The sequence below is a fragment of the Acomys minous genome, assembly GCF_964271855.1.
Source record: "Acomys minous genome assembly, chromosome: 4".
Taxonomy (NCBI): Eukaryota; Metazoa; Chordata; class Mammalia; order Rodentia; family Muridae; genus Acomys; species Acomys minous.
In genome coordinates, this window is record NC_140486.1 from 127,695,594 (window position 1) to 127,719,137 (window position 23,544).

The 23,544-nt window shown below is 48.2% G+C and overlaps 1 protein-coding gene across 2 annotated transcripts; it reads right to left on the reverse strand.

The window, feature by feature from the left end:
* Nucleotides 1-511: 511 nt before the first annotated feature.
* RAB12 (RAB12, member RAS oncogene family) lies at nt 512-23,529 on the reverse strand. 2 transcript variants are annotated; one of them, XM_084778175.1, is made up of 6 exons: nt 23,151-23,529; nt 13,159-13,219; nt 7,612-7,750; nt 5,491-5,580; nt 4,503-4,607; nt 512-1,953 (listed from the first exon to the last, which is right to left on the reverse strand). In XM_084778175.1, the coding sequence occupies exons 1-6, from the start codon at nt 23,512-23,514 to the stop codon at nt 1,840-1,842; spliced, it is 873 nt and encodes a 290-aa protein (XP_084634301.1). In that variant the 5' UTR covers nt 23,515-23,529; the 3' UTR covers nt 512-1,839. The 2 variants fall into 2 exon arrangements, with proteins under 2 accessions (XP_084634301.1, XP_084634302.1); XM_084778176.1 differs by lacking the exon at nt 5,491-5,580.
* Nucleotides 23,530-23,544: the final 15 nt, after the last annotated feature.

Sequence of the window (23,544 nt, forward strand, 5' to 3'; positions counted from 1 at the left end):
TTACATCCCTCTGTTGCACAATAGCATATGGTGGGCTGACTTTTCTTTAAAAAAAAAATTATTATTATTTTTTTGGTTATGAGACAGGTGTTGCTTGCTGTGTAGCTCTGGTTGGTATGGAACTCACTAGGGAGACCGGCTGGCCACGATCCTGTGGTAATCCTGTTGCCGCTGCCTCCTGCACACACACTCAATACTATCCGCTGTTTCTGTGAGTTCTGTTGACAGCCTCCTGGGTTCTCCTGACTCTTGGCTCCTGTGAACACTACTGCCGTGGCACTGCTGGAAAACGTTGATACCTGGCCTGCTTCCCAACGCACACACTCTTAGAAGCCGAGCTGACGGACTGTGCAGGGATCCACGCTGAGCCCTTCGGAAGCTGCCAGGGTACTTCCTACAGCAGGACTCATCACGCGTTTCTTACCAAAACCACTCAGGAGATTACGATGTGGAGCTGTGAAGAACAGAGTGCATAGTGTATAACTGCACAAACACATGTGGCAACTTCAACTGTCATTCATAAATACAAAATTTTATTTGCACTTCATTAGTGTAGAAAGACCACGATGCCTCATACCACAACACTCAGGACACGCCAAGTTATTCAAATACATACTTATTTACCTTGACTAAACAAAACAGTGCAGTTTAATAAAAGATATACCAAAGATAGATTCACAAATTCCTTATCAGACCAAAAAAAAAAAAAAAAAAAAACCTCAAAAAATAAGAAAACTTGAACACAGTCTAGGCCTAATAGGAATAAGCTTCACCATCAAGGAGAGAAGTTTATCATTACAAAGATACAGGATGTTTAGGCAAATGCATGTGTATTCTTTGATATACTAAAATTTAACTCTTAAAATCCCTTTAAACAGGATTTGTGTAGGACAGTAGTGTGGTTTTAAAATCTTTTCTATAGTTTCAAAAATGCTTCTTTATTTTTTCCTTTTTTTTTCTTTCCTTGTGATGCTGGGCATTGAACCCACAGCCTCATGTGTGCTGGGCAAACGCTCAAACACTGAGCTACAATCCTAGCCCAACAGTCCTTCCTTTTTTGATTTTTGTTTTTTGTTTTTGTTTTTTTTTTTTTTGGTTTTTCGAGACAGGGTCTCTCTGTGTTGCCTTGGCTGTCCTGGATTCACTTTGTAGACCAGGCTGGCCCCGAACTCACATCGATCCACCAGCCTCTGCCTCCCGAGTGCTGGGATTAAAGGCGTGCGCCACCACGCCCGGCCTTCCTTTCTCTATTGAATCATGGCCAATGGGGAACCGCAGGAGTCTGCTGCAGCCACAGGACCAACCAACCCAGCCCCCTATGTAGGAAACCCTCTCACTACATACGCTGTAAGAAGCCTTGTGTGCTGTGAAGGGAGCTTTGCTTTCGGGTAGAGGAACTCCAAACCTCAGGATGCTACATCTGGGAAAGCCTCGTAAATAAAGAAAGCAGTCGTCATGTCGCCTTAAAAAAAACCTTCAGTTTTGTAGATGTTCTTTGAAACAGCAAGCGAAGCACCGGTCGTCTCTTCTTGTCGCAGCATCTGCCTTGTATGAGGTTACCAAGGACACTCTGGCCTTGAGAGACAGTTCTCTTCTCCACTCTTCATGTTGGAAGTACTACGTCTCCCAGCGTACGCACACCAGCACTGGGGTAATGAGGACATATAATCTGAAGGGAAATGTGTAACTTAGAGCCCGCCCTTACCCAGGATTGCATATTTGCATATTTACAAGTTAGTGTATAGCTGACTTGGGTTACAAAGTGCGGAAGGAAACTGTCACATGATTGTAGTGCAGAACAGAATGCTCTCCCCCTTCTAGGAACGGCTTGCACTCTGATCAACAGCATCGGACATGTGGTCTGGGCGGAGGCAGCTCTGGTGGGATCTCAGGCTCGGGCTGGAGAGACAGGATGCTATTGGATAGCTCATTTCTCAAGATATCAAGAGGCATCTAAAAGACAAGGAGAGAGAGCACAGATACACTGAGTCCTGTAAGCGGAAGGGCATGTTCTAAACTGTACAACTTTTATCTTACGTGTGTGGCGTGTTGCCTGCACGTGTCTCTGTACACCATGTGCCCATTACCCAAGGAAGTCACAAGAGGATACTGGATCTCTGGGAACTGAAGTTACAGATGATTGCAACATGCTGGGCGGGTGCTGGGAATCCAACTTGGGTCCCCTGAAGAGCAGCCAGTGTTGTTAACCCCTGAGCCATTTCTCTAGCCCCTGAAGTATTGTTCACAAAGGCTCTTTGGAAGAGGCTGGGAAGCAGCTTGGTGAGAAATGTTTGGCCAGCCTGTGTGAAAAGACCCTAGGCTTGATTCCTGCCAATGTGACCGAAGCCGCTGCTTCTTTGCACAGAGTCGGCTAGAATGAAAATTTAACACGTTAACCAGCAGAAAACCAGTGCGCTGTCTAAAGAGAGAAGCCGCCCCTCCTATCATCAGATGCTTCTCAACCATGGCACATCTGGGGCACATCTGGTCCTCCTCAGGACTTCGTGACACATTCGGTTAGTGCTTAACTCTTAGCCTTCTGTGCCTGCAACTCTGAGGGAAAATATCTGGGAAAACCCAATCACATCTGTAGGGAACACGTGCGGCTGTCCTCACACCACACACGCTGCAGCTGTTTGTGTAGCACTGTCAGTCATCTGGGGATGGTGTTCTCAGTGGTCCTAGAATCACCCCTCTGGGAAACACCAACTAGTGGCTGGAAGACGTCCAAAGAGACTGCCGCTGATCAGTGAGGCTGCTCAGCATCCTGTGTGAAGATCTCCCGCCAGAGAGAGAGGCCTGATGAAGGCCGGTGGTAGTGGTTTTTCTCTGAGGTAAAGAGGCTGAACACTGTGCTAAATCTGCATATTAAACTTGATTCTTATGGGAAAAGAAAAGAAGGTGTCAAATAAATATGGTATCTTATTTACCTGTAGTGCTGGAGACTGAGCCCAGGGTGTAGTGTCTGCTAAACTGTGCTGTATAAGACTACACTCTTGGGGTTGGAGAGATGTCTCAGAGGTTAAGAGCACTGACTGCTCTTCCAGAGGTCCTGAGTTCAATTCCCAGCAACCACATGGGTGCTCACAGCCATCTATAATGTGATCTGATGCCCTCTTCTGACCTGGAGGTGTGCATGCAGGCAGAGCACTGTATGCATAATAATTAATAAATAAGTCTTTAAAAAAAGAAAAAAAGGAAAAAGACTACACTCTCAGCCCTGTCTGTCTATTTACACAGTGCTGCCAGGAATCCAGGGCCTTAAGTACCTGCTAGGCAAATGTTCTACCACCGAGCCATACCCCAGCTTCTCACGGCCACTAGAGCTTGTATTAAGTCACTCCACAACATTCTATCTCAAGGTAAAGCAAAAAGAATCTATCAACTCTAAGGGCTCCGCACTCCCATACATGGGCAACGGCAACTGACGTCATGGCAGCTACCTGAGTAGACACCCCCATCCACCCCCTCCACAATCTATCCACCCACCATCCATCTATCCATCTATCCATCCATCCACCCACCACCCATCCACCCACCATCCATCTATCCATCCATCCACCCATCCATCCACCCACCACCCATCTATCTATCCATCCACCCATCCATCCATCCACCATCCATCTATCCATCCATCCATCCACCCATCCATCCATCCACCATCCATCTATCCATCCATCCACCACCCATCTATCTATCCATCCACCCATCCATCCATCCACCATCCATCTATCCATCCATCCACCATCCATCTATCCATCCATCCACCCACCACCCATCTATCCATCCATCCATCCATCCATCCATCCATCTATCCATCCATCCATCCATCCATCCATCTATCCATCCATCCACCCACCATCCATCTATCCATCCATCCACCTACCATCCATCTATCCATCCACCCACCCACCATCCATCTATCCATCCATCCACCCACCATCCATCTATCCATCCATCCACCCACCATCCATCTATCCATCCACCCACCCACCATCCATCTATCCATCCACCCACCCACCATCCATCTATCCATCCATCCACCCACCATCCATCTATCCATCCACCCACCCACCATCCATCCATCTATCCATCCACCCACCATCCATCCATCCATCCATCCATCCACCCACCACCCATCTATCCATCCATCCACCCACCACCCATCTATCCATCCATCTATCCATCCATCCATCCACCCACCACCCATCTATCCATCCATCCACCCACCACCCATCTATCCATCCATCTATCCATCCATCCATCCACCCACCCTCCATCTATCCATCCATCCATCCATCCATCCACCCACCATCCATCCATCCATCCATCCACCCACCATCCATCCATCCATCCACTGATCCATCCACCCACCATCCATCTATCCATCTATCCATCCATCCACCCACCATCCATCTATCCATCCATCCACTGATCCATTCACCCATCCACCCACCATCCAACCATCCATCTACCCACCCACCTACCCATTTAATTTTTACCTTTTTCAGAATGTCATCAACGAGTTTCAAAAATATCTCGTCCACATTGAAATTGTCCTTGGCGCTGGCTTCACAGAACCGCATCCCAGTTATCTGCTGTGCAAACTGAGAAGACATGTGCCTGTTTTAACCATGCGGTGCCACCCAGACCCATGTGGGTGTGTCAGGCCAGGCCTCTGACAGGACTACAGTCTGGGTGGGTGGTCTGGCTCTCAGGGTCTAAAAAGTGCCATTTATGCTCAAATTCATACAGACAGTGAATACCTGTAAGTAACTAGCAATGTATATAACAAATCTCTAGAGACATTTAAATCCAATTATGTGTGTGATAGCCTAAGCGTACAGTGTATCTGATGTTTAAAATATATCACTGCTTCTCAATGATTGGATCCTTAGCAAAAGCCAAAGCAGAAGAAAAAAAATCATAAAAGCAAACCTTGCAACCTAAAAACAAATTTTCTGTATAAATGTCAACTTACATTATAAAGCAAGATATTTAAAAAAAAAAAGATTTATTTATTTATTATGTATACAGTGTACACCTGCAGGTCATTAGCGGGCACCAGGTCTTACTCTAGATGGTTGTGAGCCACCATGTGGTTGCTGGGAATTGAACTCAGGACCTCTGGAAGAGTAGTCAGTGCTCTTAGCCTCTGAGCCATCTCTCCAGCCCGTATAAAGCAATATATTCTAACATACTTTTGCCCTCTGCTTCAAAATGAATCCAAAGAAGAAAACAAAGTAAACAAATGAGAAGGAGCCGGGCGTGGTGGCGCATGCATTTAATCCCAGCACTCGGGAGGCAGAGGCAGGCGGATCTCTGAATTCGAAGCTAGCCTGGTCTACAAAGTAAGTCCATGACAACCAAGGCTATACAGAGAAACCTTGTCTCAACAAAACAACAACACAACAGTGAGAAAGGTGTGCCTGGGCAGTCACTGCCTGGCACCCTGTATGTTAACAGCTGGGAGCGCCCACATTCACGCACCTTCTCCCCTTGCTGCCTGGAGATTTCTCTGTCTGTTTCACAGTCCAGCTTATTTCCGACCAGGAGAAGCTCAGCGTCTTCTGAAGCATACTGCGGGATTTTCAAAGATGTCACACACTGACAGACAAATATAAACTCACAACTTGTCACCTGTTACTTATTCATTCTCATCCACTGTCCCTGATCGTCCCCTGGGGGACAGGGCTCACAGTGCTTTAGAGAGCACCTTCTGAGAGGCATCGAGTCCTCCGCAGTCTTGGTCTTCACCCCAGCCACTCTTAAGGCTCCGTGAAGAAAATGATTAAAAAACCACACAAAGCACGATGGGCATGGTGGTGCATGTCTGTAATCCGAGCACTTGGGAGGCAGAGGCAAGTGAATCTCTGTGAGTTCAAGGCCAGCCTGGTCTACAAAGTGAGTCCAGGACAGCTAAGGCTACACAGAGAAACCCTGTCTCGAAAAACAAACCAAAACAACAACAACAAAATACAAGTACAACAAGATATCTCTCTTTAAAAAACGTTAGTACCTCTTAATTCATTCTGTTTCATGTATTTCTAAAAACTCACTTGAGCAGATTGCATGGGAGAAATCTGGGGGTCAGGGTCAAAGTACTCTCTGGTATGGAGGTGGGAGGCAGCTCCCTATCAGTGACATGTGCATGGCAGCAAGAGTGCGGACCCGACTGCCTGGCCCAAGGTGAGCATTCCAAAAATGATAGCTAATGGCCTCGGTTGTGCTCACCTTTAATTCCAATACTTGGGAGGCAGACGCAGGCAGATCTCTGTGAGTTCAAGGGCAGCCAGGGAGGGCTATATAGTGAGCCCACCCCCCATCTCAATAAATAAATAGATGATAAATAAGGTAGGTAGATGAAACAAAGGAAAAAAAGAAAAGAAAAAAAAAGAGTAAAGAAAGAGAAAAGACCTTTTACACAAAGAAGGGTAGAGGGAACGTGGGACACCGGCACCAGATCTTGGTGGATTTACACACCCAAATGTAACAGGCCCCCATCACTCACCACATTACTTTTGAACGGTTTAGACTACAGAGTGAGTACTGTCCGTTTCCATTTATTTATTTATTTATCTATTTATTTGAGACAGGGTTTCTCTGTGTAACAGCTCTAGCTGTCCCGGAACTTCATCTGTAGACCAGGGTAGCCTAGAACTCACAGAGATACACTTGCCTCTGCCTACCAATGGCCCTCCTCTTTCTTTCTTTCTTTTTTTTTTTTTCCGAGACAGGGTCTCTTTGTGTAGCCTTGGCTGTCCTCCAACTCACATCGATCCGCCTGCCTCTGCCTCTCGAGTGCAGGGATTAAAGGTGTTCGTCACCCCCGCCCAGCTTGTGTGTACTTGTCACATAAAGGAATTAAACATCTAACGATTGCACAAGTGGACAAAGCTTCTCAAATGTGGTCACATTTCAATCCCAACATTTGCTACACACATTTCCTAGAGGAAAACACAGTTCATATTACCATGGAGATGAAGGATTTTCTGTAAGGACAAAAGTTGAAGCTGAGAGAACTCTCTTGTTCAGACTGAGGAACTGAAAGAAATCTACGATGCTGAGGATGACTAGACCCCTGGATCACCCATGGGCACCATAAGTACATAACAGGTGTCCACATGACCTGTCATGTGTAGTCTAACTCCGGGGAAGCAGCCAGCCAGAGCAGGAGTAAGGACGGGCTTTGGAGTCAGGCAGTCCCCAGGACCAGAATGCAAGCCCGTTTTTTTTTCTTTTTATTTATTTATTTATTGATTGATTGATTGATTGTATATGAGTACTTTATCTGCAGAAGAGGGCATCAGATCACATTACAGATGGTTGTGAGCCACCACGTGGTTGCTGGGAATTGAACTCAGGACCTCTGGAAGAGCAGGCTGTGCTCTTAACCACTGAGCCATCTCTCCAGCCCACAAGCCTGTTTCTTAGCGACAAGCCGGGGAGTCTATCACGTCACTGCCTCAGCTGTAATGGGGCTGCGGGATGCCTTACACGACGTGGTCCCCGGAGGGCGCTGTATCATTCATTCTGCTCCTTTCTCCCTTTGTGAGTAACAGTGTGATGCCCACAAGCTGAGGGTTCCCAAGCGGGGAACGGGATGCATACCTTATCAATCATCTTCATCCATTTTGGCAAATCGTCAAAGGTCTCTTTCTTGGTGATGTCATACACCAGGATGATCCCCTTGGCACTTCTGTAGTAGGCTGAGGTAATGCTGTTAAATCTCTCCTGCCCTGCGGTGTCCCTAGGAAACGGCAGTGAAAGTCAGATCCCAAACCACCGAAGCAACCAAGTCCACAATCTATTGCAAACGTTGCTGTGCGCTTCTCACAGGATGCCGGGATCTCTCCTCGAGCCATCCAGGCAGAAGAGGAGACATTCAGGCTGACCGACACCGTTAGGAGACACACTGTGCATCTGTGTCTGGATTAACTAAACTGCACATATGGAGACAGACTACCCACTGAGATCAAAGACCTTTCCAGACTACCACCCTTCACCAGAAAGCCGCAACAGGAAATCAGAACACCAAACATGTGGTCATGTGCTTCTTTCTTCAAAGTAAAAAGGGGATGCAGCACTTACAAACCACCCTGTGTTCCCACTCTACAGCCACGCCCACTCTCTGACCTGCTTCTGGTACCTGTTTGTGGTAGAAAAAATGTTCCTTAGAACCAGTACGCTGTGGCCCTAAATACTCACGCCCAGTTATTTCCTACTTCTCAGAGCTACTGTACACTCAGCCGTGCACAGCGCATACGAGCTAGCAGCAGGGAAGTCATGTCCGCTCCACTCAACAGGTTATTAGCTGACTTATTTACTGCACGTCAGCACGCAGCCACTATTTATTTCACGATGTAAACGTTTGTTTATTTGTATGGATGTTTTGCTGTATGAGTGGATGTACCTTGTGTGTACCTGGTGCCTGTGGAGGTCAAAAGAAGGCATCGGATCCCCTGGAACTAACAGTCAGGGGTGGTTGTCAGCCATCATGCAGGTTCAGGGTTCATTTCTAGAAATTTGGGTTTTGCTGTCAGCTGCAGAGCCATTTCCGAGAGTCGCACGGGGTCTTAGTCTCACTTCCCTCTTGGCTTTTGGTACAAGCTGACAATTCCTGCAATTCCACTTTCTGGTTTGGTAATATAATATTTAAAAAGTTTAATTTTAATCATGTGCGTGTGTATATGTACAGTACCTGCTCGTGCACCTGAAGGTGATGCCCCAGAGGCCAGTGGCTTCAGACCTCAGGGGAGCTGAGTCCTGGGAAGCTGTGCGCCCTGACCTTGTGAAAGGGCCCAGACCCTGGGTCCCCTGAAAGAGCAGTAGCCGCTGGGCATAGTGCCATGGGCCTCGGATCCCAGCATGTGGGAGGCAGGAGCTGGATCTCTGAATTTGAGACTAGCCTGGTCTACAGAGTGAGTTCTAGGACAGCCAAAGCTACATATGAGACCCTATCTCAAAACAACAACAACAACAACAGCAACAGCAACAGCAACAGCAACAGCAACAGCAACAACAGTAATGAGCAGCATGTGCTCGTAACTTCTGAGTCACCTTTCCAGACCCAGCTCAAAGATTTGTATTTGATTCTAATTCATTCACTTAAATGACACTAATTTGCAGGGTGCGGAACCAATTCTAACATGAAATGCCCCAGCTCCTCCAAGCAGAGGACTGAGGGGAACCTGAGATTTAAGATACCAGTAGAGCTGGGCGGCACCTTTAATCCCAGCACTCAGGAGGCAGAGGCAGGCCGATCACTGTGAGTTCAAGGCCAGCCTGGTCTACAAAGTGAGTCCAGGACAGAAAAACCCTGTCTCAAGACAAAAACAAAAACCAGTTGAGACAAAATTCCCCTACCGTGAAGACTGGGCTGACAGCTGAAATGAAGCGGCCAGCCAACTATTTCAATTCTATAATCATCTCAAGGTAGGAGACACATTTCAAGGCTTCAGGTCCATTTTATCACAGTAACCTGAGAGACATGGCTTGGCAGTTAAGAACGCACACTACTGTTACAGAGGGCCCACGTTTGGCCCCCAGTACTCGTATCAGGTGGCTCAAAACGGCCTATATCCACAGCTCCTGCGGGATCAGACAACTGCTTCTGAATTCCATAGGCACTGGCCCTCATGTACACATAGCTACATAAACACAGACACGCACACACACAAATTCAAGAAACTACATGTTCCTGAGCACATTTTATTTTAGTGATGCATTACATTTTTATGTCCATTGAGTAGAAATACTTAAGTACAGAGAAAAATGTGATCCTTTAAACACAATCAAGGAATTAAAGATGTGGCAGTGACGATACGTAACGTGAAAACGTGACAGACAGCTGAAGCAGCTGGATCCTGACTATGCAGGGCTCTTCAGTAAGGATTCTCTAGAACAACTCCAAAGAGACGCTATCAGCAAGAACTGCACTTGTTCCAAGTCTGCGCTCTGCAAACCACCCGGGAAATGCCGCTCAACTACACTGCTTGCTGGCTTGCGGCCCCAGCTGGTGACAGCATGACACACGAGACATACTGGGGACTGCCTTGGACAAGCAGAAGAGGTTGAGCACCCTCTGTACTGCTGCCGCCACACATGACAAGTCTACATGTGACCTCAAAGAGCGCAAGCACACTAGAGACACTGGATAAGATCATCTTCAAGTGTATAAAACAAATACGTTCTATGTTTAGACCTGGGACCCATACCCAAGTTATGTCACTGTACCTACGCAAATATTTGAAAAAAATCCCAAACACTTCTAGTCCCAAGCATTTGGGATAGGAGTGTCTAATCTGTGTTTTTATTTTTTGAGACAAGGTTTCTCTGTGTTGCCTTGGCTATCCTAGACTCACTTTGTAGACCAGGTTGGCCTTGAATTCACAGCGATCTGCCTGCCTCTGCCTCCTGAGTGCTGGGATTAAAGGTGTGCGCCACCACGCCTGACAGCCCCCCCATTTTTCATCTTTTAAATAAAATATTAATCAAGTAGGTGTGGTATTGTAGAAATAAGATTCACTCTGAAAGTCCCTTCAGGAAAAGAGGTTGTGATGGGCTGTTAGCTGTTTAGAGTAAACAATACCCAGGGTCCCGGTGAGTCACAGGAGTGTCTACAGAGAGGATTAGCTAACTGGCGACTGGCAAACCCCATACTGAACACAAGTGACACCATGGCATGGCTGGGCTCTCAGACTGAATAAAGGCCGGGGCAAGAAGGCTGGGCTCTGGCATTCTGTTTCCTGGGCTGCTGAGATGTGAGTAAGCAGCCCCTGGTTTCCGATGCCACGCACCCTTCCCACCAAGAGGGACTGTCTCCCCTTAAACCCTGAGCCGAGACAGACCACTTTTCCCTTAAGTTGCTCCTGTCAAATATTTTTTCACAGCAAGGAGCACGGTGACACAGGTCCTGCTTCCGACCCAATGTTGGAATATTCCAAGCAGAAGTGTGCCATCAGCTTCTCAGTAAATCCAGGGCACGCCACCACCCTTCCCCGGGGACAGTCACCGGTGTCATGTGGACAGTTGCAGAAGGGGCAAGTTTCCGGGAATGCTTTTTACACCTAAGAGAAATGTGGTCTGAGTACCCCACATGGCTGAACATACACTACCCATTCATGGACCAGGCTTCCACATGAGAAGCCGGGGACTGATCAGAACCAATGCCACTGTAAGGGAGGCCAGGCACAACCACAGGAGGCACTTAAACATTTGGACATAGCTATTTTTTTTTTTCTTTCGAGACAGGGTTTCTCTGTGTAGCCTTGGCTGTCCTGGACTCACTTTGTAGACCAGCCTGGCCTCGAACTCACAGCGATCCACCTGCCTCTGCCTCCCGAGTGCTGGGATTATAGGCGTGTGCCACCACGCCCGGCTGACATAGCTATTTTTAATTATGTATATGTGTGAGGGTGCCCTGGGATGCCAGAAGGCGTCAGATCTTCAGAGCTGGAATTACAGGCAGCTGTGAGTGAGCCACGCAATGTGGGTGTTAGGAACAAACCCAGGCAGGCCCTTTGCAGGAACAACAGTGGCTCTTAACTGTTGAGCCAGCTCTCCAGCCGCAGGATGTGTTCTGCCTATCACCCATTCAAACCTCACATGCTAATATTAGCTACTTTAGCCTTCTCAGGGCAAACAACAGTAGCCATGGATATTAGGTGCAGAGGTGGACATGCCCCAAACCCTTGAAAAGCTGTCCTTACAGTTAGGAACAGCAACCTGTGTCAGAGGTTAAGATTTTATGTGTGTGGGTGTTTTCCTGCATGTATAATGTGTGTACCAAGCATGTGCCCGGAGCCCAAGGGGGTCAGAAGAGGACGTCCCGACCCCTGAGACTGGAGTTACAGACAGTTGTGAGTTTCCCTGTGGGTGCTGGGAATCAAACTCAGGTCCTTTGAAAGAGCAGCCAGTTGATTTAACTGCTAGGCACCCTCTCCAGCCCATGGAAGAAAACTTTGTAGACTGCAATGAACTACACAAAGATTGTTACCTTCCTGTGGACTAGTGTAAGGAATACTTATTTTCTGTTATCTAAGTATTTAGGCAAAACTGTTAGAAACAAACAAAACCATACCCCACCCCCCAGAGCCCTCATGTGGGTTACACAGTCGCGGATGACCAAATGAAAGCAATTACCTCAGGACAGTAGAGCAAGGCTGGCTCGGCCGCAGCTGTGCCCCAGACAAGGACATGGATGGAGGATGGAGACATGCCACTAACACTCAAGCGTTAGGTGACCGGTGACACCACAGATGCGGCAGCAATTAACGCAGATGAAAGCAAACACACACAGATGGTGGACAGACAGTCAGGGCTGAGGGCGACCTGCCAAGAGGATTAGTAAGCTGAGTGTGTTGCACCACTGTTGTGAAAACCGCATGCATTCTCCCAACAGCTCAGCGGGCACTAAAGCAGCCCAGGCCAGACCCCATCCGCTCTTCTTACAGAGGCAGCTAGCAACATCGGGGACTACTCGATGCCACTGTAGGTTAATAGGGAAAAGGAAATTTAAGCACCAAGCACAGTTACAACACAGCTGGTCTGGCCTCTTGTTCTAACGCTGAGCTGTGGGTCTTCTCTCCTTGGATGGGATTTCTGGGTCCCCTCTGGTATGCAGAAGAGGCCCCAGTCACACAGCACCCACCAGCCAACAAGAAAGGGCACGCCTGCCATACTGTGTTCACACGGCACCAGCACAAGGGCCCCTGATCTGTTTGTGTAGGTGATGTTTTCCCCCATCTGACAGCATGGTTATGAACATACTGGGATCTTCTAAATACCATGCGGTAATTTTAAAGACATGAAGATATGCCTCCCCGCTGCCCCCCTCCCTCCCAGTGCTGGGGACGAAGCCACGGCCTTGTACATGCCAAGCAGAGAGCTCTACCGCTGAGCTGCATGCCCAGCTCAAGTGAAGTAATCAATGTTGATGAACAGAAAACACAAACACGTTCTCAGGACAGTGACACAACACCCACGTGCAAATGAAGTGTGAAGGGAGGAGTCGCTCCCAGGAAGTGCTGCTCACCTGGTTTTAAAGTGAGCGAAGGGAAGTGGGCGGGGCGAGGGGCTTATGGTTTATCTTAGTAGCCATGCTCCTCGACTGCTAAACACACACGGAGGGCGTGACTGGGACAGACTGCCACTTACCAGATCTGTAACCTGATTTTCTTCCCTCTTAGTTCTACGGTCTTGATTTTAAAGTCAACACCTGTAGATAAAAACAAATGAAAAGAAGCAAAGTTAATGAAGATACACAGTGTATTACAAGAATCCTTTTAGATGCATGACTCAGAACAGAATCAGCATCGCCAAAATCCAACCGTGAGAGGGACGAGTGTGGGGAGCGCCACGCTCAACCCAGAAGCCCGTCCCAGGCGCATCCTCCCGCCTGCTGGGGCATGCAACCTACGACTCCTGGTGCCACTTAAGAGCCACAGCAACGCTAACAAAGGATGCTACGTAGCCCCGAGGTGATTCTTAGATGGGAAAGTTGAGATGGAACCCGATTTCAAATGCCTTTGCTTGAATTTAGAAGTTATTAATATATTAAGATTGTTAGCCCCCACAAGAGGTGGTAAACATGTGTGTGACTCAGTATAGTACTTACAGAGGAACAAATTGTTATAAAATTTTACAGTGAGCCAGGTGAGGTGGGCAGCCTGGACCGGAGCTACTCAGGAGGCTGAGGTCGGGGTGCACTGGAGACCAAGAGTTTGAGACAGGCTGGGCAACAAAGTTAAGACCTCAGAACAAAAAAGACCCTCCCGCCAAAAAAACCCAAGACAAAACAAAACTACTCACCTACAGATTAGCATATTCAATTTTAATTTTTACTCATTTTAATATTGTAAGCAAACCATCACATACAGTATTTTCCTTCTAAAAATAAGACCACTAAGCTTCAAATAAATTTTAGAAATCCAAATTTCATTTGTGTTTCTCATCTGTTATCTTTTATAGCAAAAAATATTTCAAGCCAAGATTTCAAAAAACACATTATTTACGAGTAAAGAGACGAGACGCTGGTTGGCTAGAAGCACTGGAGACATTTCCCTTCGGGGTCTGTTCTCCAGCGCCTGCTAGGACCCAGGTGGGCGGTGCCAGGCAGGAGACATGTGCAGGTGGGACACGGCCAGCACACCGACTCTGCCTGCCCTCTGCTCCGTCATTTTGGGACCTGGGGCAGCAGTGGTCAGATGAGGAGCTGAGATGAACAGAAAGACATGTGACTAGATTTAAAATTAGCAACCCGAGACATGTTTATAAGACTGAGCTGGTGGGCGGTCCCTAGACACACACCAGAGAAGCTCTGTGAATGTAAACCGTCACAACAGAACAGAGGAGACAGGCCCTACATCCAATTCTTCTTCCTCTTCTTCTTTTAAATGCTTGTTTTTGTTTGAATCAGGGTCTCTCTACATAGCCCTGGCTGTCCTGGAACTCATTTTGTATACCAGGCTGGTCTTGAACTCACAGAGATTCTCCTGTTGGAATTAAAGGCATGTGCCACCACACCTGACACATTTCTCCTCCTCCTCCTCCTCCTCCTCCTCCTCCTCCTCTTCTTCTGTGTGTCTGTCTGTGTTTTTGAGACAGAGTTTCTCTGTATAGCCTTGGCTGTCCTGGACTTGCTGGACTCGTAGACTAGGCTATTTTTCTGTACTATGTGAATACCAGGATCTGCCTGTCTCTGCTCCCAAGTGCTGGGATTACAGGTGTGCATCAGCTTGCTTGCTTGCTTTCTTTCTTTCTTTCTTTCTTTCTTTCTTTCTTTCTTTCCTTTTTTGATTTTTTGAGACTCGGTTTCTCTGTGTAGCCTATCCTGTACTCACTTTGTAGACCAGGCTGGCTTCGAACTCAGAGCAACCTACCTGCCTCTGCCTCCTGAGTGCTTCATGCATCACATTTCAATTCTTTTTTTTTTTTTTTTAAGGATTTATTTATTATTTATACAGTGTTCTGCCTGCATGTGTGTCTGCAGGCCAGAGGAAGGCATCAGATCACAGTGTAGATGGTTGTGAGCCACCATGTGGTTGCTGGGAATTGAACTCAGTTCCTTTGGAAGAGCAGTCAGTGCCCTTAACCTCTGAGCCATCTCTCTAGCACATTTCAATTCTTAATTCTTCACACCACACGGGCGAGGCTGACTAAGACAATCTCACCTTTCGTTCCCCGGCTGACTGCTTCCCAAAGCTCAATGGCTCTCAGGCACAGCTGTGAACCTGGGAGCTGGTCGGTGGAGGTGAACGGCCTTCAGCAAGGCTGCTAAGTGACTCAGCCCAAGGTGACACCTCTGAGGCATGACCTCACTGCCACTCTCACTGTCAAACAGCACAGCCTGGTGACAAACCATTGCCTTTACAATAGGAACCTAAAAGTAGGTCTTTCTTTACCACATGAGTCTGTGATATAAATTGTATGTGATTAAATTATGTTGCCATGACTACTGTTTTCTTTCACTTTTTAAAAACTAAGTTACTTGTTATTCATTGTGCACATGGTGAATGAGAGTGGAGGTGAGAGGACAATCCGCGGGATTTGGTCTTCTGCACCGTGTGGGTACCAGGACCCCCCCCCCCATGTGGGGGACCTTTACACACAGCCACCCTGCCAGCCCCTTTGATTTCACTTTTTTCAAATGAATTTGTTTTCAGAATCTGATTCAAGGGATATGTAGCTTTTGTAAATCTGTTATTTTACTGAAAAGAATTGGCCAGTGGCATCTCCTCTGAGTTCTGCTTCCAATCCACTGACAGAGCCTGGCACGTGGCCATTTGTGCTCTAAGGATGTAGTCTTCTCTGCTACGTCATGCTGGGCCTGCACACGTCATGAGCTTTCCACTCTTTCTCAACTAGCTTGAAAAATCTACCTATTTTAGCAGTCCTCGACGAGGACAAGGCTCAATGACTGAAAATAAGGATCAGACATTGATATTCAAAATCGGGAAATGAGGCCAGGCATCAGATACGGATCAGCCGCTGAGGAGAAAGAACCGGGCATGTGGGCAGGGTACCCACAGCAGCGCAGTAACTGCAGCAGACTCCTAACGCTGTTAAGTGGCTACATCTAGAGGTCTGTAATCAGGGCTGAGATGTGGCTAAGAGCAGCCGCTCCCCTTGCAGGGGAGGACCTGGGTTCAGTTCCCAGTGCACACATGGCAGTTCACAACTGCCAGGAACTCTAGTTCCAGGAGATTCTGTGCCCTCTTCTGATCTGGGCAGACGCCGTGCACACATGGGGCAATACACGGCTGCAGGCAGAAACACCTGTATGTCTAAAATAAATAAATATTAAAAAAACCCCAAATCTATAAATGATTACAGCTCATTAAAACTGTCCCCTCTCTTAAGTGAAACAGCCTGTACTGTATCTAACAGCTCCAAACAAGCGAGGCTAGGACAGTCAAAGCTACACAGAGAAACCATCTTGAAAAAAAAAAAAAAAAAGGAAAAACAAAACAAAAGACGTAGCCTCACAAATATGAAATGACAATGACTCCATGGCGTGCATCTGCAGCATCTGCATGCTGCACAAACAGTATCGGTCCTTAATGAATGGCAACAAGCCATCAACAGTCTCAACTACTGGACAGGAGCTTCAGGGACAGTCAGCAGAGACAGGAGTGGAGAACAAGGCATGAAGAGGCTGTCATCTTCACTCCTTCCTACAGCCCCGTGGAGTGTAGAATCTCGGAGGCTTCCTCACTAACAGGCAAGAAACAGCCCCCACCACCCTGTTGGTTAGAGACAGTTCCTGCCCCCAAAGCTGGGTCACACTGACATACATGAACACACTACAGGCAACAAAGAGCCTTCTCGGCTATCCACTTTTTTAAAAAATACTTATTTATTATCATGTATACATAGTGCTCTGCCTACACGTATACCTGCAGTCCAGAGGAGGGCATCAGATCACATTATAGATGGCTGTGAGCCACCATGTGGTTGCTGGGAATTGAACTCAGGACCTTTGGAAGAACAGGCAGTGCTCTTAACCTCTGAGCCATCTCTCCAGCCCCACATTTTACTTCTTATATAGTTCTGTAAAGAACAGGCAGGTCTTACCAGTCTGTGTTAGCTTATTCCAGCGATTGCTATGGTAACAATTACCATCACTTCCATGGAGTAGATTATTCTGGTAACAGGGACTTACATCTAAGCGCCCAACTGTACACAAGTCCTTCTGATGTTTGGTGATGTTTCTAGAAAGGACTCAGTCTACAGGCTTAGGCTCCCAACTACGACGTGTGTGGTCTCTGAGCTACCGTGGCTCGTGCTCAACCCTCATTTGTTTTAGTAGCAATGACAGCTTTATTTGTCAGGTTTCTAGTGCCTTGCACCCAAAGCATCCTGCGCTTGCGGCAGTCCATGTCATACTGTAGGGGACACCAAGAGCAGAATTCAGCCATTCAGGTTCACACTTGTGTGAACAACAAAAGGCTGTTATAATAAAGATCAGCTGGGTGAGAAAATAAGGCATGTGAAACGTTCTGCGAATGGCCCATTAAGGCCAGCCTGGCTTGGCTTCCTTCTTGGTCTGTCTTTTATAGCAGAAGGAATTGGTGCCTAGGAAGGCCAGAAGGGAAAACATTTCCAAAATATTGTTTCTTTTTGCTGGGCCCTAAGATGCTACAAAAATGAAAACAGCAGAAATACACAGACTCCTCTTTCTTCACATTCTTTTTCAGTCCAAAGGGGGGAAAAAGGTCCTTGGCTTTGATCACAGGCAGCCTCGCAGCTCCTCCTCCCCGCCCGTAGGATCACCTTGCTCGCTTCTCTGCCAACCCGAGGCCTGCAGCTTGTCCCAGACTGCTCTAGACTTTACTGAACATCAACACAGCTACGGAATCCCGGGCTCTGACACAGGTCTCCATGCGAAAGGGTTTTGTGACACTACAGTTCCTTCACAGTAGCCGCCTTTGGTTTGTAGAATGACTTTTCTTCTCAGCATATACCTCGGAGTGGAACATTATATCCCTGCGCTGGCAGTGAGAGACTAAACCAAGAGATGTGTCAAGACCACAGAGGCAAACCCAACACTGGGCCGGCGGCACTGAGTGAGTGACAGACAGACAGACAGACAGCCTCCTGGCCAAGAGAGCAGCGCAGAGTCAACCTGCACACCACACAGGAGAAGGAGATGCCTGCTGGTCGGCTTCCTCTATGCCCACACTTTAACTCCTGTATCAATCCCAGAAAGTATCTTATGGGTGAAACCTCATGGATCTGGCTGGCTTTTCCTCCCTAAGCTGTGTTGTAAGGATTCGGTAAAACTAAAAATAATATTCTAATTATGAAATCTTAGGATCATTTCGGAGAAAGACACCATTAAAGAGCAAAGCTGGGGGCGGGGGGAGGCTGGACAGATGGGTCAGTGGTTTAAGAGGATCCAGGTTTGGTTCCCAGCATCTACATGGTAATTTGCAGCCACCTGCAACTCCACTTCAAGGGGACCCGACAACTTCTCTGGCCTCAGAGCACACTGTACACATGTGTTGCAGAGACATACATGCAGGGAAAACACCCATACACATAAAACAAAAATAAATCTTTTTAAAAGGGGGGAGTGTAAACCTACACCACACCATTAAAGAAGCTCACCAGGCTGTGGATGGCACAGGCCCATTGCAGCTCTGTCAGGCCACCCTGAGACTCTGCCCCCCAACACAAAGCATAGGACACAGCCGTATATATGAGGTAAACATACAGCTAGAGCAACCAGCCACACAGCCAGTGACAATACAGCCACAGCAACAACAGCGACCACAGCAACCACACAGCCGCAGTGACCACAGAAACCACAGAGCCATAGCAACCAGCCACACAGCCACAGCAACCACAGCGACCACGCAGCCACAGTGACCAGAGCAACTATGCAGCCAGTGACCATGTGACCACGCAGCCACAGAAACCACATCACCACAGCGAACCAGCATAAGGCGGGGGTAGGCTGGGAGTGCTGAGTGGCCACACCACCTGGAGGCAGTTCTGTTTTTATGGACGTACAGAGGAAGAATCTCAGAAAATGGTGCTTTTCCCTTCATAAGTGGTAGGACAAAGAACCCACTGTTCCGGTGTTTGCTGTATTCTAGGTACTACTTCAAGAGCTTAAGGTGTGTTACTCTGTTGAAGTGTATCCCTTTAACAGACTTTACTGTGCACAAGTAGATGGAAAACTGACGCCAGTGGGCCCCTTCTACACATCATTGCCTGTTCTTAGGCCAAAAAGGAAGGAAATATTTATAGTGGGGAACATCTGGGGAAAAGCCAGATGCTCACCAAGCTGTATTGCTGCTCAGTGCAGGCACCGTGCGGTGGCCACACTTCACCAGGATCATGGCCGACACTTGGCATTTCCAACTCCATTGCAGGCACTGTGCACACATTTAAAAGATATACATTTTCTGGAAGTTTCTACATTTACAACACCGATATGGAAAACAGGATGATGGATTACCTTTCTGGGCCAGGTACTTAGAACATGGTACCCCATTTATTCCTACACTTTGAGTTAGAGAGAAAGTAGAAGTTTCCCCCAACCATCTTGTAATGGCTGAGGATGGGAGACCTGAGGGGAGTGGCCTGCCTAAAGGTGCACTGGTAACACACACAAGAGCCTGAACTGAGGTCCAGCTTGCTACCTGCCAAACTCCCCAGTCTGGGCAGCACGGGGAAAGGCCATGGTGGCTGAAGGAACAACAAAAGCTGTTCTTTTTGAGTAACAGTTAAAAGAAAGAAAGAAAGAAAAAAAAAAGGGATTGTTGGCTTGTAATTTTATTTTAGTTGATTAACAGGAAAGTACTAACATCATACAAAAAAAAAAAAAAAAAAAAAAAAAAAAAAAAAAAAAAAAAGAAAAGAAAAGAAAAGAAAAGAAAAAGCCTGACTGTGGCATCAAGGGTTGTGGCCAGGGAACAGGCGGGCTTTCCTCACTCACAGTCTGCCCCAGGTGGCGCACTGGAGCTACAGCAGGCCCTGTTTGGTCTGTACTGTTGCTTCCTGGCTTTACAGGACTAAATAACAACCTAACTATGCTCAATTAGGGTACCGGGTTTGGTTTGCAGCTTTGTTTTCCGATTATTTCCCCAATATCAAAGCTGTACAAGAGAAAGAAAAAAGGTAACCAGTTTCTGGCCTCTCTCGAAACACCAGGCCCTCACTTCTTTTCTAACCTTGGGCTGCCACTCTCCCTGGGACTCACACCTCCAGGCACGCAGGGACTCACTTTGTGCCCTATTTAAATGGCTCCCAGAATGGTCTGCTGTAGACATGTAGAACCTCTCAAAAATATCAGAGGACTACCTTACAAAGCCACGTTTTCTTTCCCTGTTCAAACCAACGCTTAGTTGGAACAATGTATCTGATGCTAGGCAGCTGAAGGACTCTCACCTACTGTTCTGGAGCCTTCTTTCTGCTCCAGCCAGTTCCAGGGCCTCCAACAGAGGGCTCCTGGAGACTGCAAGGCTGGAAAAAAAGCGGCCACCTCCACTCCCACCCCTATCAGGCATAGTAAAACTTTCCCTCTTCAGTATGGGAAGCAGAAACAAAGGGGAGGTTCTGGGGCCAGGCTTTTATTTTGCCTATATGGCCGACGCCAAAGTCTACAGCCTTTCTCTGAAAGATAGCTTTCAGAGAGATAGAAAGATAACCAGGTTCACAGCTGGGACATTGCACAAGCCTGTGGGCTGACACTAACTCCCTTAAGTAAGCCTAATCATAGTGCCTTTAATCCCAGCACTTGGGAGGCAGAGGCTGGAGGGTGTCTGTGAGTTCGAGGCCAGCCTCATCTGCAAAGGGAGTCTAGGACAGCCAGGGCTCTGTTACAGAGAAACCCTGTCCCAAATAACCAAACCCCAAAACCACAGGGACAGTGCACCACTTCCTGGGCCTGTGACCCAAACCTTAGTTCCTCTCACACTTGCTTCTCCCTGAGCTGTCGCTGTACATCACTCTAGCAGGGGGTGGGACAACTTGGGAGACCGCACTGTTCAGTGTTTGAGAAGGGACTTCTTCCCTAATGCTTTAGTTTATGCCTATGGGCGTGGTGCCTACATGTGTATCTGTGGACCACATGCATGTCTGGTGCCCTCTGAGGTCAGAAGGGGCCGGAGATCCCGTAGAACAGGAGCTGTGCACAGATGTGAGCTGTCATGTGGGTGCTGTGTGCCGAGCCCAGTGCCTCTGGAAGAGCAGCCGGAGCTCTCAGCTGCTGGGCCATCATCTCTTCAGCAGCTGAGTGGTTTTCAAGTGAAACACTGAGCAGCTGAGCTATGGTTTGGATGACTGCATTCAAGTGCAGAAGTGAAAACAAAGCAAAAATCATCTTAGAGGCTTAATCCAGAAAAACAAGGTCACCTTGACCATTCCCACTCAATCTTCAGCACCGAACGTTCCAGACTAACTAACGAGCAAAGTAGTCAATTTCTTCCACTCTGAAACTTCTAGATAAAGGTTATCTATGACTTCTATCTATGTGCCTATGAAACCTAGAGAGAGAGAGAGAGAGAGAGAGAGAGAGAGAGAGAGAGAGAGAGAGCGCGCGCGAGAGCGCACACGCTATTCTGAAGGGCAGCTCTAGCCATCCCCCTCGGCCACCCCATGCCGTCATAGTGTCAGCACCTGTACCCAATTCCTTCTGCACTAAACACAGCCACCTACCTTCTGTTTCTGCACATGTAAGTGTGGGGCCATAAAGGACTGGCAATTCTCAGCTGCATTCAGCCCTACTGCACTTGTGTCAGACACTAACAAAACAACATAAGCCTCATCTCCTGGTTAATAACTCCCTATAGATGCTTATGATCCAAGATTGGATATTTGCAATGGGTATAATTATGCTGCTGGATTTTTAATAACATGTCCCCAAGACAAACATTAAAAAACAAAAAACCAAACAGGGTAGAAGGAGCATAAATATTTCCAAAATGGTCTGTTTAAAAAAAAAGGGGGGGGCATTATGGGGCAAACTAAAAAAGGAAATTTAAAAAGCCAATGTGAAAATTGGAGGTTTAGTTTTCCAGTTAGTACTTAAAACCATGGTAGCTTTGTTACTGGCAACTTACCAATTATGATCTAAGGAGAGTCCCTAAAATTCTCTACAGAATTCTAATCATTGATGGTTACAACTGAAAATATGTGTCAAAGTATTTAGCATTTCAAATCTCCAAGCTGGGATTCTGTGTGTTTGTTTGTTTGAGACAGGGTCTCTCTACATAGCTCTGGTCGTCCCCAGACGTCCGCCTGCCTCTCCTGAGGGCTGGGATTCTAGGCGAGCGCCAGATTTCTCTGTGTGTTCAGTCCCTCCTGCCTACTCCATTTCTTGTATAAAGCCACCTCAGACCAGAGTTTCCAGGAAGCTTTTCCATGGGGGCAACTGTTTCCCATACCCCTACAAACCTCAATGTCAAGTCCTGTCAGCCAAACGTCATTAAAAATGTTCCCTTTGCAGTTTCAAATGCAGGTCCCGAGGAAGGTAAGCAACCTCAGGTAGGTGCGGGAGCAACAGTTCTCGCTTTGCTTGTCACCCAGTCATTTGAGGTCAAGGATAAACACAGTTGAAATCCCTCTGCCCTACATTTGTACGCAAAACAAGACACCGGAGCGTAGCTTTAGTGCGACCGGTTCCAGCAGTAAACTTCTTTGCTCTAAACCAAGAAAACGGACGGAAAATGAACAAGCAAGCCCTGGTCCATCCCTGTAGCCCGCAGATATCCGACCCTGATTAGGACGGTGACCCCGCGGCACTGCACCGGTGGGTGGCCTTCAGATCTAGCTCTCCACCTCACAAAGCGGTTTTCCTGGGCGAGCCGGTGTAACGGATCGGGAGTTTCCGCGGATGCATCACCCCGGCCTCATGACAGGAGAAGGCTCCGTCCGGGAGGGAATGTCCCGGATCTTGGGGTCGGACAACCCCCACGGAAAACTCGGCGTGGGCCCGGGAGAGAGTCAGGGCTTACACGGGGACCCGGCCTGTGCGCGCGCGGCTCGGATGCCAGATGTGCCCACAGTGGGAATGCCCGGGCACCCGCGGAACGGGCATGGAAAACTCAGCCTGGCCCCAGGAGAGGGTCGGAGCCTCCACTGGAACGGGGACCTGGCCCCGATCGTCCCTGGCCCACCCGCCACGGGCCCGGGCGTACCCACGGTGGACTTGCAGGCCTCGCAGAACGTGTCGTCGGTGAAGCGCTCCATCAGGCTGGTCTTGCCCACGCCTCGGGAGCCGATGATGATGACCTGAAGCTTGAAGTCGGCCGGCCTGGGGGGCTGCTTCCTTCGGCGGGCCTGGCCGCCCGACAGCGCCGGGGAGACCGCACCCAGGCCGCCGCCCGCGGGCCGCCGGTGCAGCGCGGCGCTCGGATCCATGCACGCATACGGCTCGCGCTCGGGACGCCGTCCGCGCGCCCCGGGCCCCCGCGCGCCCTCCGCCCGCTCCGCGCCGCCGCCGCCGCCGCCGCCGGGAGACGAAGAAGGGAAGCAGCTCCTCCGCAGCAGCGGCAGCAGCATCCCGGACCGGGAGGGGCAGCAAGCGCAGGC

What these genes read in the sequence shown, in the direction of transcription:
- RAB12 (XM_084778175.1), bottom strand. Translation starts at nt 23,514, where the DNA reads ATGCTGCTGCCGCTGCTGCGGAGGAGCTGCTTCCCTTCTTCGTCTCCC. An exon ending in CCAGGCAGCAAGGGGAGAAG is followed by an intron (nt 4,608 to 5,490) that starts GTGCGTGAATGT and finishes ATGTCTTCTCAG; the next exon opens with TTTGCACAGCAGATAACTGG. An exon ending in TTGATGACATTCTGAAAAAG is followed by an intron (nt 1,954 to 4,502) that starts GTAAAAATTAAA and finishes CTTGTCTTTTAG; the next exon opens with ATGCCTCTTGATATCTTGAG.